The 17,022-nt window shown below is 45.4% G+C and overlaps 1 protein-coding gene across 4 annotated transcripts in view; it reads left to right on the top strand.

Annotated features, from left to right (window-relative positions):
* The window catches only part of CREBRF (CREB3 regulatory factor), a 515,923-nt gene continuing 498,901 nt past the window's right edge, over positions 1-17,022 (top strand). For 3 of the 4 annotated variants that reach the window (XR_010622094.1, XM_065734573.1, XM_065734576.1), the window contains exons 1-6: positions 1-100; positions 7,853-8,029; positions 8,891-9,016; positions 9,799-10,876; positions 14,875-15,069; positions 16,816-17,005. Coding sequence is in view for 3 of the 4 variants with exons in the window: in XM_065734573.1 (XP_065590645.1) it covers positions 8,021-8,029; positions 8,891-9,016; positions 9,799-10,876; positions 14,875-15,069; positions 16,816-17,005 (1,598 nt within the window). In the remaining variant the exon portion in view is untranslated. Of the gene's footprint in view, positions 101-5,689; positions 6,075-7,852; positions 8,030-8,890; positions 9,017-9,798; positions 10,877-14,874; positions 15,070-16,815; positions 17,006-17,022 lie in introns of those variants that run through there. The other variant, XM_065734574.1, reaches the window with a different exon arrangement.

Genomic DNA, 17,022 nt, shown 5'->3' on the forward strand with positions numbered 1-17,022 from the left:
CGTCAGGAAGGGACATAAACAAAACAAACCCCAAAGCCGCATGGAGGGTCCGGGCCGGAGCGCGCGGGGCGGCGCCCCCTGCTGAGCCCTCGGCCGCGCGGTGAGTGCGGGCCGCGGCGGGCGGCGGCTTCGCGGAACGTGGCCTCGGCCGGCGGCTGCGCCCCGAAGGGGAGGGAGGGCAGCGCCGAGGGCTTGGGGGAGCCCCGCGCCCGCCCGCAGCTGCCGGCCCGGCCCTCCGCCGAGGGGAGCCGCGTTGTCCCGGCCGTGTTGGTGGGGGTGTGTGCCCGGCGGGCGGGGGGCTCCGGAGCGCGGGAAAAGGGGTGTGTCTGCCTGGCACTGGGAGCCGAGGAGCCGTGCCGGTGTCGAGCGGGCAGCCGCGCAGCCTGGATGCCGGGGGGTGTGGCTGCGGGCCGAGGTGCCCGTGTCCGTCTGCTTGGGAGGATCCGAGCGGGGCTGTGACTGAGCGCGGGGCGGTGGAGGGGAGCGCTGCCGCGAGTACTGGGGGTGGCAGTGCCTTCCGCGCTTCTCGGAGTGGCTCCGGCCGTGAGCTGCGGGACAGCTCGGCTTTGGCTGCTCGGCGCCGAGCAGCGGTTGCGGCAGCACCCGGCTGCCCCTCCGGGCCCGCGGCCGCCTTCCTTCCGCATTCACCTGTTGGAGCGCTCGGTGCGGGCCGGGGCTCTCCGCACCTTCGGGGCGGCGGTGTCGGGCTGCGGGGGAAGGCGGGGCGGGACCCCCCTGCTCGGCCGCAGGCTTTATGTAACTGCCAGGAGCGTCGCGGAGTTTCACCGCGGAGTGGCCCGACTCGGCTGCGGCCTCCGGGACGGGGCTGCGCCCCTCGGGTTGAGAGCTGGCAGCCCCGAGGAGGGCAGCCCGCAGCCCTTGGGAGAGCCGTGGGGCGGAGGCAGCCTCCGCGTAGGGCAGCGGGAGTGCTCCGCGCCCCGCTCGCCGCGCTGAGGCCGGGGTGGAGAGGGAGTCGGCGGCGCCCCGCGGGGAAACGGGGCAGAAGCGGCGCGGCCTGGAGGCGCAGGGCCGCGGTGGTCCCCGCGGGAGCGGCGGAAGGGGGTTTGTTTACATGTAGCCTCAACCTAGCTTGAAAGGGCCGCTGGGCGGGTGAGCGGCGTGCGCGGCGGCCAATGGGAAGGCGAGTCTCGGAGTTGAGAGCCAATGAGCGGGCGGGGAAGGCGGGGCCGGACGGCGGCCGGGTTAGGCTGCGCTCGGCTCCGGCTGGTGGGGCGGCCATGTTGGCGGGGAGGTGTGTTAGTGGGTCAGGGGCGGGTGCGCGGCGGGGCTGGGGCCGCCCTGAGCGGGCAGCAGAGCGGGGCGAGGTGCGCTGAGCTCCGCCTCCGGGAGTTCCTCGCTCCCGCGGGCTCCGCCGGTGCCCAGCGCTGTGTGCGGGCCGTGGCAGCCCGGAGCTCGGCGTCAGTCGGGCTGCTGCCCCTGTAAGCCGGTTCCTGCAGGCTGCTGTGGTCCGTGTATGAAGTCCCCGGAGCCGTGGGTCCCGCTCTCCAGCGCTGGGTTCACCCCACGCGTTACCGGCCCGGGACTTATGCTCCTGTGCCCGGTGCCTCTCATAGCCACATCCGCGGCATTGCTCGGGGCAGAGCCTCGCAGAGCTGCTCAGACATCAAACGCAGTCTACTGACCCCGCTTCTCTCTGTCGTGCTCCAATATAAACACGTGTTCATATTCAGGCTTCCCCACGCGTCATGCTGAACAGTGCCAAACTGTCAGGCACAGCAGCTGAGATATTGGCAGCTGAGAGCAGCTTGTTGAAATCAAGCAGTAAAACAGAACCGGGTTCTGGTAGAGTTAACTTTCTAACATATTAAAACTGTTATGAAGAAGGTGGGTGTTACCTTTTGGCCTAGAGTCCCTTACCCAGGTGGCTTCTTAGTTCCTGTGGGCAGTGTCAGTTCATTCGGCGTATGTTCATCATTCGGCGTATGTTGTAGTGACAGTCGTGGGTGGGTACATAGAAACTGTGGGGTTCTACTGTTGGCACCTTAAATGTGGAACTGGACTTCTGTAGGGGAAATAGGTTAGAATCATGGAATAGAACTTTAGAATCTTTAAGGCTGGAAAAGATCATAGAGCCATAACAGTCACTGAGAACAACCCCTGGCAACAAAGCACCACCCAAAATCCAAACCCTTTGTCTGAGAGCGTTGTCCAAATGCTCCCTGAACTCTGGGAGCTCGGGGCTGTGCCCGCTGCCCTGGGCAGTCCGTTCCTCACCCGCTGCTCTGTGGTGCAGACCCTTTCCCTCACCCCCATCTGACATCTGGCACAGCTCCGTGCCATTCCCTCAGGCTCCGTTCCCAGAGAGCAGAGGTCAGCACTGCCCCGTGAGGATCTGCAGCCGCCATGAGCCTCCACTCATCTCCTCTGCTCTGAGCTGAACAAACCCGGGGACCTCAGCTGCCCCTTGTATGTATCAAACCTCTAAGATCATGAAGTCCAGCCATCAATCCAACACTATCATTGCTTTAGAAAGGGAATCAATGCTCAGAAATAGTTCTTTTCAGAGCTCTCTGAGAGTGCTCATACACTGCTTCGTGGCCATTAGCTCACTTCAGCAAAAGAATTGCTCTGTTTGATAAGAGTGTTACGTGATGAGGAGAGGGATCTTCTGCAGAGGCATTTAGCTGCTGAGCATCTCACTATGGTTTTCTAAACACTGAGAGCTGCAAAAAAAAAAAAAAACAAACCAGCTGACCCTTTTTGAAGCACAGAGGTTAGAAGTCCCTTTGGGATTAACAGGAATTAATTGGGAATAAATAGAAGCTTATGTCTGACTGATAAACTGATAGCATGGTATAAATAAGTGAATCCATTGGCTTCGATTCCTTTGAGTTGCATGTCTGTGTTAAGTGGTCTGTGAAATCTAACTCAAGGATCATTTAAAATAAAACTTTTAAAAAGAAGTGCTTGAAAGTTGGTGTTGCCTTGAAAATTGAACCAGAAGGTTTCTGGAAATCTTATGTTCTAGGATTTAGACCCTGCAGGAACTGTTCCCTCATTACACTGCTATAAGAAAAGAATCCTCCTCGTGCTTTAGGACCTTTCCACTGGTGTGTGGCGGTCTTGGCTGACGGTTGCTGCCTGATTTCCTCCTTGCCCTCGTGTGTGTTCAGCAGTGAGGTGGTGGGTGCCTCTTGGCTGCCTTCCACGTGTGCTGTGCTGACAACCTGTTTCCAATAGAGGCATAACAACACCTCATGTTGTGCTATCAAGAGCAGACTGCATTATACCACTCTTTTCATCCTAAGGTATATTTCTTTTTGGTCAAGAAAAAAAACAACAAAAAGACCATAGAAACAACCATCACGTAGGGCTGTAGAATATTCCTGGAGACTGCAGGTTAAGTTGTTGCCTGGCGTTGCTTTTGTTTTCTGTGATGGCTTTGACTCTACTCAGTTTCAGGGGAAATTTCTGCTTAAAAAAACATATGTATAGAATGTTAGTTTTAATGAGGATTTTCTTGTGCATGTAGCTCTCCTCACTCTACAGTGGAAATTTAATACAATGTAATGCATTTCATCTTTTAACTGTAAAAGGTTTTTTAGATGGATTGAAGTACATCAGTATCGTTCTATCAAGTGTAACGTGCTGCATTTCCCACTCCTCGCCCTGAAGTAACAATAAAACCTCAGTCTTTGTTCCAGAACATACAGAAAAGCCACTGCTTCCAATAGAACATATTATTCTGAGCACGGCTGCTATAAAATACATAGATTCAGTGCAGTTGCATAGATGTTTTGTTTTTAAATCACTTCTGTGCCTCTTCCATTGTGATCAGTTATTGGCATTATATATTTGTGCAGTCGTGCTGGTCTGGAATACCCCTCCGAAGTGAGTTGCCTGGGGCTGGCACAGGACAGTGCAAGATTGCTTCAAGGTCCTGAAGTCTGTCTGCTCTGGACATGTACAGCTGAAACAAAATGTGAGGGGAAGATCAGTAGAGGAAAGGGAACGAAGGCAAGGAAGTGTCAGTTTCCGGCCCTGAAGGGAAGAGGCTTTAACAGAACTGAAACAGCCTTTGTATCTTCAGCTCTTTTAAAAGGCATCACTCCGCCAGGCGTGGGATCTGAATGGCTCGGGCAGCTGTTATTTATCCTCTGGGATACAGAAGGCAAAAAGTGTAATGTCTGAGGTGCTGCCGCTGCGTTTTAATATAGAAACATGGCTGAGGAGGTGGCAGTGCTCAGCTGGGTGAGCAGGGAATGATGCTGGGGTGGGCAGAAGCTGAGGACCTGCAGACCGCCTTTACTCAACAGCTACCATAAAAAAGGTCCAAAAAAAAACCAACCCCAAAATGACTCTCTGAGCAGCTTTGTGGTGGGGAGAAGAGGAAATGTGTTGGGTTTTGTGTTTTCTTTTAAGTCTGGTTAACAATTGAAGATTAATGTAGAAATAAGGGGAAAAAAAAACCAAGAATGTCAGACGGAAATAAAACTAAGAAAAATATGTTCTGTGCTTGAAGGCTGCACTGAGCAGAGCGTGTTCTGTAATAGGAAACAGATTGGCACAAACTGTGAAAGGAAAAAAAGTTTGAAGAGAAGCAGAGAACTTAATGCACCTCTTTCTAAAGCATCCAGGTACGGCAGAAGGTGCCTGGTACGTAATCATTGCTTTACTATACGTAGCAGAGGATGTATGCCTTCTCTGAGCCTGAGTTTGGCTCCAAATGCTTCAGCCCAGCACTGTCAGGCTCTCATGACGTGCTTTTTATTGTTACTATTACTTGCATGAAGAATCTGACTGTGGCACACGGCTCTGTATGATGCACAGCCATGAAAAGTGTAACTGTTGGCGTAATGTGCTTGCAACAAGCATTTGGCTGCTGTGATAATGGGCACCGTGCAGGCAATAAAATGGTATAGCTGCACTCGGTGTGCTTTTCAGAGTGTGCAAAATACACATCTGAATTGAGACAGGAATAGCAGCTCTGGTTATACCGCAGTACAAATGATTCATACAGGTGGCTGGGGAAGACTTTCAGACTCATCAAGCTGTACGGTGGCAGATTGGGTTTTTCTCTTCTAGGGGCTTCTCTGGAGGTAGTGTGTAGTTGCTGAGGGTGTTTTCCTCATCTGGGGAAGTGGCACACGCATGGCAAGTGCCATCTGTCTCCTTAATGCTGCATGTTTGAGTTTAGGTCCTGCTGGCTGACAGTTTAAAGACAGCTTCATCAGTAATGGTCTGTAATGAGCCTGGCATTAGAGCTTTGAAGTTGAGGCTTCCCAAGCACTGTGGGACCTCTGTTAGGCTGTTCTGAACGTGTGTTTCCAAACAGTAAATTAAAATACAGAGGGTTTTTATTAGGATTTGGCCTTAGATTAATGAATTATTAACTCTGTAGAGCGATTTTGGGTTACTTATTGTCTGCTTCTGGAGCTTTTATCCAAGCATGAGCATTGTATACATATGTGCCTCCATCACTTCCCTCAGTTGCTAAGTATTCAATGGTAGCAGGTGTTCCCGAGGCATCCTGCCCTTGCCCACACTCATGCCCATGCTGGGTGCACCACCTCCACCCACTGCAGCACTGTTTCCCCACAGCCATGGGGCGGCCGTGGGATTTCACCCTGAGTCTGAGAGGACAACAGAAGGTGTTAATGAAAGCTGTCCTAAAAGTAGAAATTCCTGCTGTAATTGACTTCAATAGTCTTGCTCTTGAGCTCAGCTGCAGATCATGTACTTCATTCAAATCTGTATTCCTCATAGGCAGCAAAACAACCTGCAGAGTTTCCACCACAGGTAGTTCAGAGTTTGCAGCTGTGTTCCCCACCTGGTATGCCCCTTTGAGCTGGGAGAGCACGGGCTGTCATTCTTACACTGTGCTGTAAGGTTGTAGGCAGATCAGTTCAGGGAGAGTAAAAAGTATTTTGTACATTTAATGTCTGTTTTCGGGGTTTGGAAATGAATGCAGATCTCCCTTGTCCTGACTCCCAGGAGCATCTGTTGGTTGTTGAGATCAGTGTCAGTAACAGTGAAGTTTAATTCCCCTTTTGCAGCTGTGTATTAAGGACAGTGGAATTTCTGGAGGGACATGTTCTGACCAAAACATAACAGTAAGTGGTAGTGACAAAGCAGACTTCTCCTTTCGTTCCCTCGTGTATCACGCAGTGGCAGAATGGATGGATGGTCTGCCACATGAATGCAGATGCTGTGGCTGTGACCCAGTGCTGGCACCAGAGAGCATCAATCGGATGTGCTATTGAAAAGACATCGATCTGTGGCTGTCTATGGAAAGAAAGAAGGATGCTGCTAATGTATTAAATCTGATATCTTTCTCACCTCTTTCCTTGCATATGGGAAAATAGTTCATTCGTTTTCAAAAGCAGCTCCTTCCTCCTGCGTTAGGCCGTGCTGCAAAGTGCATTTGTCATTCGTGCCACATTTACAGCAGAGGAAGGACTGGTTTTGTGGCTGCGTAGCCTCTGCTGTGCAGAGGAAGATTGAGGTTGTTTAGGCACGTTGCCTTGGGATGCAAGCTTAGCTTGCATAATGTCACTTTAAGATAAGTAAAAGGAGTTCCCTGGAAGCCTCAGAGCAAGAGGAAAATTCGGTCAGAAGGAGCTGGCTCTTGATGGACACAGGACCCTATGCAGGAGCAGCGTGGCTTGGCAGCAGGAGCTCGGTTTTATTGAGAGCTGTGATTTGTGCATGACTGGACTTGCAGCTTTTGTTTTCTTCTTTGTATTCTGATATTTGAGAAGCAGTCTGTTTTGATGAGTAAAGACGTTTTTTGTGTGGTATCTGATAGAATACATGCTGAGTTTAACAAAACAGCCGAGATGCTGTCTGAGAGCAGGAGCAACCTCCGCCATGTGCTGGTGGGAGGAGGCAGCTCAGCGGTGTAGAACACTTTTACTTTGCTGTTTGCTTTTCGAAGTAAGCAGACAAACAGCCTGAGCAGATTGCACTGAACTGACTTAGGAGCAATGTCTGGCGAAGGATTCTATTCAGAGAAACAAATGTATTTTCACTGTGAGTGCTGGAAAACTGTGTAAGCGTGGTGGTTCTGTTTTTGGGTTACAGTCTTCTGACAGCTGTTTTTTTTTTTTTTTCTTAAAGACACTTTTACGTAGGAGTAGGGATATCACAGGAAAGCAAGGCAGTAGGAGAACAGCCCCCATGAAGGCAGTGTAGTTACATTAGGTACTAATTTGATACCAGAGATTCTCTCTTCCTGTCTTTCCTTTCCTTTCTTCCTTAACACATTTTTCTTTTCTACTTCCTGTTACTTTCTCGTTCTGCTGGGGAGTTGTCCCTTCCTTTCCTGTGCTTCTGGATAGTGAGCATGCTTGCTGTAATCCCTCTGCCACTAGATGCTGCTGTGTGAGTGATTGATAGAATCTTATCTGAAGCTGAATGGATTAAACTTTTAAGAAAAGGAGTCTTGTTACTGGAGCAGTATTGCTGCCTGTTCTGAAACTAACATTTTGAGATGTCTGTCTGGGACAATTTCAGACTTCATTGGCTCAGTTGTATTAGTCGTAAAGGTTTTCAGTCTTAACCTCTCTTGTGTCCCCAGCAGTATGCTAGTCGTTATTTCCAGTCCTTTTCATATGTCTGTAGAGTTTGTGGTCTACGTAGTGAGGAAAAAGGGCAGCAGGATGTAACTCAGCCAAAAAGGTTTTTGCAGAATCTCTGTTTTGTCGTACCTGTGCCCTTTCATTTGGTGAAAAATGGCAGGGGAGAAAACCACTGTACATTCAAGCCTGAGGAATGATCACTGTTCAGAGAGAATTTTTGTCTTCAGTTCACTTAGGCAGTTTTTTAAGCCCTGTCTTGTTGGTGACGGAGCACTTACCTCCTTGGGGTTTGCTCTGTTTATTCTGCACAGAAAACGCAAATAGAAGAGCTCCATAAGAGTGAACTGAAGTTACCATAAGGAAAAAATTCATTACATGGATTGTGTAAACTCACTGAGACTGAGGTAAAGCTGGAAAGAAATCTCCAAGTGAATAAAACAAGAAGTTTGGAATTGGATTTGGGGAATCTGGGCTTGGAAATGCCTCAGGTAAGTATGGAATGCTATGATCGTATTTACTTCTGTAAATAACATTGCTTTCTTATTAAAAAAAAAAAGGGAGGGGGTGGGAAGAACAGCGTAAGAGCAAATTTGACTGGCATAAACGGGGAGAAATTAGAAGAAACTAAATGATATATGCTTTTTAGTGCCCTGGTGGTATTTGTGGTGGAAGCTGTGGGGCTGCTCTTGGTGCTGTATTTGTTTCCTCAGCAAGAATCAGCCAAGCTGTCTTCTGGCCACTGCCTGAAGATCTGCCCTTACTGCAGTGGTTCACACTGAATGGCGTTCAGCAGTACAGGGTTCTCCCCTTCCAGCCCTCAGAGCAAGTTTGTCTAGAAGGGAAACAGAGGTCTGGAATTGAGTGTAGCAAAGGCTTTGCTTCGTATCAGCTGCAGGCCTAGTCATCCTGCGTAGTGTTTGTTTGCAAAGTTATGCTTTGTTCTTAGGAGAGACAACACTGCTGATTTGGTTATGCTAATTTTGCTATTGTTACAATCTCAGGTAGAAGCTTTACAAGTTTTAATGGTTCTAAGAGCAGCCAACACTGCTTTAGTACACAGTGATTCCTACTAAGGTGAAGGCCTTGCATGCAGGTAGTGCATATTAATATTCTCAGGAGTGCCAGTACTCACTCTCCTCTTCTGCAAATGCTGATCTATCCCTAAATTTGGCAAACACCTAAGATTTTCAAACCAACAAAACAGAATACTCATCTGTAGGCAAACACCTTCCATACGCAAGCCTAGCATGAGTTCAGACACTTGGATAAAATAGCAATACTCATGTCTTATTGAGGTAAATATGCTTTTTAATGGTATCCTGCAATATTCACTATCAATTCTGTTGTAGCCCAGTGTGAGTGGAATGGACCCTCCTTTTGGGGATGCCTTTCGGAGCCATGTGTTTTCAGAACAGACTCTGATGAGCACAGATCTCTTGGCAAGCAGTTCAGATCCAGACTTCATGTATGAACTGGTAGGTCTGCTTTCTGTGTGCTCACACCTCCTCCTTGACCAATACCCCGAGTTCATGTAGTAATAAGGGGGTATTTGCTCACAAACACTGGGTGGTTATTCATTACTGCTTACTGTGACTGGGGAAGAGCCTAACTGCTTATTAAAGATGGCCATCAGGAGGGGCTTGATACACAAGTATCAAAGGGAGTTGTGTTGATGTTACATCATGGTGATGCAGACTCTTCCTTACAAACCGTATTCTCTTCAAGAGCAGTTATATACTACTTCACTCAAGTTCTGAAGGCAGGGGAAGCAAAATAAAAGTTCACAGTAGCGCTCATTTTTACCGCATGGGAGGTGAAAGGCAGCTCACTGCTGTCCACTGATGAGCTTAGAATGAAGTTTCCCATGCACTGGTAAATGTAAGCAATTTCTCTGATTCACATAGCAAAGTTTGACCTAGGCTAATGGAAACTAGAACATGTTGCTTGTGATGTTTTTCATATTTTAAGTACATGGATATTGGTCCTATTCTGGTTTCTACTGAGCAAATTAATAACAGAAAAAGAATCCAGAGATATTTTACTTGGATCTCTAGCAACCTTTTCCCAAGCATCTGCTGCTGAAGCAGGGGAACTATGCTCCAGTCTGACCCTCAGAGAAATTTTTCAGTTGGAAGTTGAGATATCTTTGTATCAACTCTTCACTTGAATTAAGCTTACCACGTAAGTTTAAGTAGGGGATAGAGATGATTTGATACTACTCTTCTATCTTAATTTTAACTTGTCTTTTGTTGCACAGGACAGAGAAATGGACTACCAGCAAAGCTCCAGAGACAACTTACTTTCAATGGAGGACTGCAAAGACCTTGAGAACTTAGAGTCTTTTACGGACATCCTGGACAAAGAAGCTGCTCTCACCTCAAAGTGGGAGCAGTGGGACACGTACTGTGAAGACTTAACTAAATACACTAAACTAACCAGCTGTGACATCTGGGGAACAAAAGAGGTGGATTATTTGGGCCTTGATGACTTTTCAAGCCCATACCAAGATGAAGAGGTGATAAGCAAAACACCGACTCTGGCTCAGCTTAACAGTGAGGACTCCCAGCCTGTTTCAGATTCACTCTATTATCCTGATTCACTCTTTAGCATAAAACAAAACCCTTTAAATTCTCTGTTACCTGGAAAAAAAATTGCAAGTAGAGCAGCAGCCCCAGTCTGTTCCTCCAAGAACGTTCAGGCTGAGGCACCTTTGTCGGACTATGTTCAAAAGGCAAGCAAACCTGCAACACAGCCTGCTTCCAGTACACAAATCATGGTGAAGACCAGTGTGTACAGTAACGAAAAGGTGAACATTCACGTTGAATGTAAAGACTATGTTAAAAAGGCAAAAGTAAAAATCAATCCTTTACCACAGAGCAGACCAGTGCTGAGCCAGACACACACAGACGCAGCAAAGGAAAACACCTGTTACTGTGGTGCTGTAGCAAAGAGACAAGAAGTAAAAGAATCCCCACACAGTCACTGTACACCTCCTATTTTGCCTTTTAAAGAGACTCAAGAACTGCTCCTCAGAGCACCCCAGGAAACTCCAGGACTTGTTGTGGGGGAGAGCAGCCTTTCTGCCAGCACATCGGTATCAGATTCATCACAGAAAAAAGAAGAGCACAACTATTCTCTTTTTGTAACAGATGGTTTGGGCGAACAGTCAGCCAAAGGAGACCCTGAAGAAGATGAGGAGGATGAGGAAGATATTGAAGATGAGGATCATGATGAAGGATTTGGCAGTGAGCACGAGCTGTCTGAAAACGATGATGAGGAAGAAGATTATGAGGATGATAAAGATGATGACATCAGTGATACTTTCTCAGAACCAGGTACCAGCAATGTTGGGGTTTCTTAACATTGAGCTCAATTAATTTGTCTTCCAAGAGAGAAAGAATGCTTTTGAATGCTTTGTAATTAGAGATGAACAGAACTTAAATTCTGACCACTCATCACAGATTCTGTAAGTGCTTTTCACAATGTAATGAATGAAAACTGCACAAGGCCTTTGTTTCTCCTGTCTTGGGGGAAAAAAAAGAAAAGCAGAAATGGTGGTCGTACAGCAAAAGTTATGATAGACAATTCAGGAGAATGAGCTTGTAGCTAAGGGTCATAGAGCAACTGCCTGCAATTGTTATCTCCCGTTCCGTGGTTTGATGGTAGGATGTGCAAAGCTTTGTAGTGCTTCAGTGGACTGTGCTGAAGTCATATCTCTCGATAGCTGGCACAGAATCATTGCCTGAGTTAAAGTGTTTCCTTAAGTGCTTTTGTGGTAATAGAATCATTTCTTGGTGGTTTTCAACAGTGATATTTAGTGAGTCTTTGAAGAATATGGAATTCTTCTGCGAGTAGAAATGGAGCATTAACAAGAAAAATGCAAGGTAACCTTTATCTAGAAGGTAGCAAAGTGGCAGCATTTTATGAAAAGAAAATCTACAGGGACAGAACTGTAACCAAGTATTAGTTTAATTGCAGAAAGTATTATACTCACATTTTATAAATGCTTTTAAGTGGAGCATAAGAATTAAGGTATTCAGATGTTTGTCAGTGCATAACGTTGGGGAAAAAGAAAAACAGCTGAAATTCTCCCTTTTTAAGAGCAGCAGCTTCCCCAAAGCTGTTGTTTGTCATAAAGAACTCTCGATTAAATTATTTTCGAAGTAGATTTCCTGAGCTGGCTTTAAACTTGTTAAGTATTATGCCCTTTATGTTACTTTTTCACATACCCAGCACCTACATATTAGCATTTGGAAATCTCTTCCTCCCTTCTTCTGAACTGAACTCTGTACCTCCTGAGGTGTGAGCAGCTATTGAAGCTCCGTGCTGCTTGCTGTGCCACGCAGCGCTGTGCAGCCCACGGAGGCTCGTTGCACAGAACAGCTGGTAATCTTGAAAAGGAGATGTATGGAAGTGCTGGGGTTTCAGCTGGTGGAATTGCATTAACTACTTGCTGTTTGTTCAAATGTTGATGACAGTCTCTCCCCTTCTAAACAAATCCACGTGGTGCACTGCAGTAACCAAAGAGCTTGGCTTTCACAAGCCCGTGAAGCCATTCACCTCGAGTACACTGCTGTTATAAGAGCATCAGCAGATGTATTTCATACATTAAGTGGTAATGTCTCAGGATATCTTAATTATGTCACTCACGCTCTTACATTTTACCTTTGCAGTGAAAATAAATACTGTGGAATTAGTTTCTAAAAAAGGGCATGGCTCCAGAATACTTAACCTTCCCTGCTTTCATTGGAACCAAAATCAGTTACTAAATTTAGAGTGAAGACAGGACAAAACCTTTGTGTTTGCTGACCTTCAGATATGCGTATTTTATCCACAGTTAGCTTTGGTTTATTCTTTTTTGTTTTGGGAATGCACGGTGCACTTTCTTAAAGCACTGGAGTTGGTATTTTCTGAGGAAATACATGGGTGCACTGAACTTCGGGGACGTGGGAAAAATAACTGAAAGTGTTACTGGCTGGTAACAATACTTTTATTACTACTGGGATACAGATGGAGCAGTTTGGGTACTGTTAAAGCTAATTTCTTATGGGAATGATCAGCCCAGGCCTGTTTCGGCACTGAAACTGTTTGCCCTTATTGGTATTTTCCCTATGTCATTTAATAGAAATATAAGTAAATGACTGCTTCTGCTACCAAGTAGTCAAGAGATTCCAGAAATGAGAGATGCAGCAGTTGATTCAGTTTTCAGAAGCACTGGGGAAGAGAGTTAAAGGGACATGTGCCTACAGGGACCAGGAGATGACCGTGTGAAGGAGCTGTGCTGTGTTTGGGTGCTGCACTGCCAGCTGGGGCTCCAGGAGCAGTTTGACAGAAGTCACGATGATTAAACAGTACAGAGAAGAGCTTTTTTGGGTTTGCTTTGGTGGAGTTCTTTCTGCATTTAATCTAGGACAATGCAGAAGGCAAATTTTAATCTAAAGCTTTGGTAAGGGTTGTGAGCAAAGATTTTAAGGAGTGACTTGGTAAGGGCTTGAGAGGAATTGTTTCAGGTTTCATAGAAGCTCACCCGAGAAGGTGAGAGTGCTGTATGATACTTGCTGGGAGGAGAATTCAAGAAGGATGGACGCAGTACAGAAAAGCTAAACTGATTTGCTGCACTGCTCTGCGTTACAGCCTAGGACAGGACATTGTGCACTGGGCTGTTCCATATAACTGTACAATGATAGCAGGTCAGTGTTAGACATACAAAGCAGGATGCATTAAGTCAACATAATTTAAATAGCCAATTTAATTATGGTTTGAATAAGCAAACAGGAAGCATTGATTTTAACCTCATTTTACATTTGTACACATCAGCTCTGAATGAGATTTGTTTTCATTGGCTTAATTCTGCTTTATCACAAAGTTGGGCTAAAGTTACACGTGTCCGTATAACAAGGTGCATTGCTTGACATGTTTTGTAGGTGGAAGGTGAGGAAGAGTATTTGGATATTTATGTCAAACAGTGTTTGGGTCAAAGGAAAGTACAATTAAAATATCAGTGGTACTTGAAACTATATTTAATGTAAATCGCCATAATCACTTTGGCTATACAAGAAAAAAAGTGTTTTATAAAACACATTTTGTTGTTCGATGTTTTCCCTTAAAACACTGTCCTGTCAATGAACAGGAGAATCAAACAAGTTTAGAACTGGTTTCATCCTTCTGTGTGCCATTCATGGTTGGGTTGTGAGCTGAGGGAGAGTCAGCCCAAAGCAAGAGAGTTTGCTTTTTCTTCTTTCGGCTGCTTTCTCAAGTGCAAACAGACTACTTGCATGGACTGCTCTAAAATAAAGAAAGCATTCTTTGTGCTGCTGCTCAAAGATGGTGCAGAGCTGAAGCATATGGGCCCAAGGTTAATTACATGTACAGTCCAGTTAGTGGCTGGGTTTTCCTGAAGCTTCATCAGTGAATGTGATATTTGAAGTTTTATTTTTTAATTAGATGTGAAGTGTGGTAGAGCATTTTTGTACAACAGGTAACACTGTATATTTTTTCCTACCTTAGTACAGGTTGTATTTGTTCTCTAAAGCATAGGTAGGATTTTAAAAACTATATTTTGTGTTTACATAGTTATGGTCTAAAGATATGGTGATAGTGTCATTACTGTTTCCATATACTTTTAAGAACAGTTTGCCATATCAGTGCATTAGAATACATCTCTATGATCTTGTGTAGCTTTATTGTGGATCATTTGTCTCCATCCCACTGAAGATGCGAAGAAAAGATTGAACAGGTTGTGTCTTTAATCCCTTCCATTTAGATGTTCTTTTCTTGTGGAATTGGGTCCAATCCCCATTCCTTCATTCTAATGGAGATTGATAGTGTGATCTATTTCCCAAGGATATTTAAGCTCGAAGCAGAACAATATTTTTGCTTTATTAATTAGCCTTCTGCTAATCCATCTTTATTTTTTTAATCCACCTCCATTTGTATGCTTTTGATTGGAAATTAAAATGTGTAGGAGAGTTAGGATTATGTTCCTGCACATTAAAGGAGTGGAGGAGTATTCTTTAACAGCTGTTGTCTGCTCAGCAGTGAGATCGTGGGGAGAAGAGCAACAGAACTGAAGGGGTCAGGAACTGAAGGGGGCTTTCCATGCATGAATCATTTGTCTCCATTCAGCTGATGAGGCACCATCACTGCCTTGGTGTCTGTCTCTGGTTTTAAAGCAAATATCCAGTGGTAGCTGAGGCTAAAACCAAGTAGAAGAGATAATGTGATACAGTCCATTCTCTGTCTTTTCTTACTGAAGTTTAACACTTGGTCCATGGTTAAAAGGCTCCAAACTGTCCTATGAACATTACACGAACAATGTAATGCATTCTTTTAGGATACGAAAATGATTCTGTGGAGGATTTAAAAGAAATGTCTGCAATAACCTCTCGAAAAAGAGGGAAGCGGAGATACTTCTGGGAGTACAGCGAGCAGCTCACACCATCCCAGCAGGAAAGGATGCTGCGGCCGTCAGAGTGGGACCGAGATACACTACCAAGTAACATGTATCAGAAGAACGGTCTCCACCATGGTAAGAACAGAGTCCTACTTACAGGTCACAGTCTGTCATGCTGGCACCTTCAGCAGCCAGACTTCCCCACCTGAAATTGCGATTCCACTCACGAGTTTTGACCAAGAAAAGAAATCACTAAAACACTGCAAGTCTGTTGCTCAGTTAGCCGAGCTCTGCGCTGTGTCCAAGGAAGGCACAGTGAACGTACAGTAATAACGTTCAGTGTGGTTTCTTCCAGGGGAGGTGGATGAATTGAGACTTGTAACTTCCAAGGGCCCTCAGTGGAAACCCCAGGAGTTGAGAATTTTCTCAGTGTGGTACTGTAAACACCAGGGATAGGTCTCATGACTGATACTTGCCCCCGGCTGTTAACACAGTTTCAGTCTTGCTTTTGTTAAAGTAAGCTGCAAGTGGCCTGAGGTGCAAAGTTGAGGTTAACTGCAGTATGAACTAAAGGACAGGCAGGCACTAACCTGAAGCTCTCTCTTTTTGTTCTTCCCTCCTTGTTCCTCCCACCCGTGTCAGTGCGATACAGCAGAGCAGTTACTTTTCTGTGAATGACCTATTTATTTAAAATACCCTCGCAGGAACTTAGCTCAGTTGGTCTAATAACTGTTTTATTCCCATGACTTTCTGATTAACAACTTGCTCTACTTTAAACACAGCTAACATTACTGAGAACAAGCCATTCTTAGGAGTAATATTTGTTTTCTTGTCACAGGACCTCTTTGATAGGCTTGTTCCATTTGATTGTGGCTCTGAAGGACCAAAATAAAGCCAGCTTCCCTGAGTGTAATGTTAACATTCCCTTGCAACTGAAAATTATTTTTAATGTTGCAGTTTAACTTCAGATAAATGAACAGGTTTTTGTATTTATTTTATAGATTTTTTTTTCTGGGAAGGAAGCTTTTTTCTTTTTCACGTGCTTGACTTTCACATGCTTATCTTGTAGTCCAATAACTGCGCCTAAAGCTCTATCAATACTCATTGTTATGAAGGCTTACATCTGCATTTGTTATAAAATAACAGATAAACAGGACTTAAGGACTCAGTCTCTCTAGACACTTGTGGGAGCAAGTGCCCTTTAATGATGCTAAATTGTCAGCTCTCTGATAAATAATTCTGAAGCAGGTTTTGTCAGTTTTATTATCACTTGCATACAAGTGATCTGTAGCCCTATTTCAAATAGAAATCTAGAACAAGACACAGCAGTGGCAAAAGATCTTAATAAGAATTTTGTCTCGAATGTGTATTTCCTCCGTGAAACCAGCCCCTAAATAGCATAAAGAGGGTTGAGTAGCCTTTATGTAGGTCATCAGTACCAAGTTGCTCCTAATCCAGAACTTTGAGAATGAGATTATTTAGGAATTTAATCAAGTTTACCATCCAAGAGAATGCATTGGCTGAACATATGAATTAACAAGTTACCAAGGGGGCAAAATGACTGGCTTTGAACTTGTGATGTACATTTTTCAGCACGGTTGTTTGAATACTGTCTATTACATCGAGTGTGTTTCTAGCCCAGCCAGCAGTATTTGCTCTTATCTGATCTGGATATAATACAAATTGTACAAAGCAGTTTGTCTGGAAATGCTCTTTCTATTGTGGAAGGCCACAGAGATCACATTATGCCAGACCATTCTCTTGCGACAAACAATGGAACTTAAACTGCACCAAAAATAATACACATTTAAGAACATTTTTTCATAGGCTTGCCTGCATCTTGTGTCACTCACTATCCAACTTCCTGCATATTCAAAACAGGTAAATACGCAGCGAAGAAGTCACGGAGGACTGATGTGGAAGACCTGACTCCCAATCCCAAAAAGCTTCTACAGATCGGTAACGAGCTGCGGAAGCTGAATAAGGTGATCAGTGACCTGACACCAGTCAGTGAACTTCCCTTAACTGCCAGGCCAAGGTCAAGAAAAGAAAAGAACAAACTGGCTTCCAGGTAACGTATCAATTAGC

Source organism: Cyrtonyx montezumae, unplaced genomic scaffold, assembly GCF_038088225.1.
Source record: "Cyrtonyx montezumae isolate F1298 unplaced genomic scaffold, pur_monq_1.0 scaffold_18, whole genome shotgun sequence".
Lineage (NCBI taxonomy): Eukaryota > Metazoa > Chordata > Aves > Galliformes > Odontophoridae > Cyrtonyx > Cyrtonyx montezumae.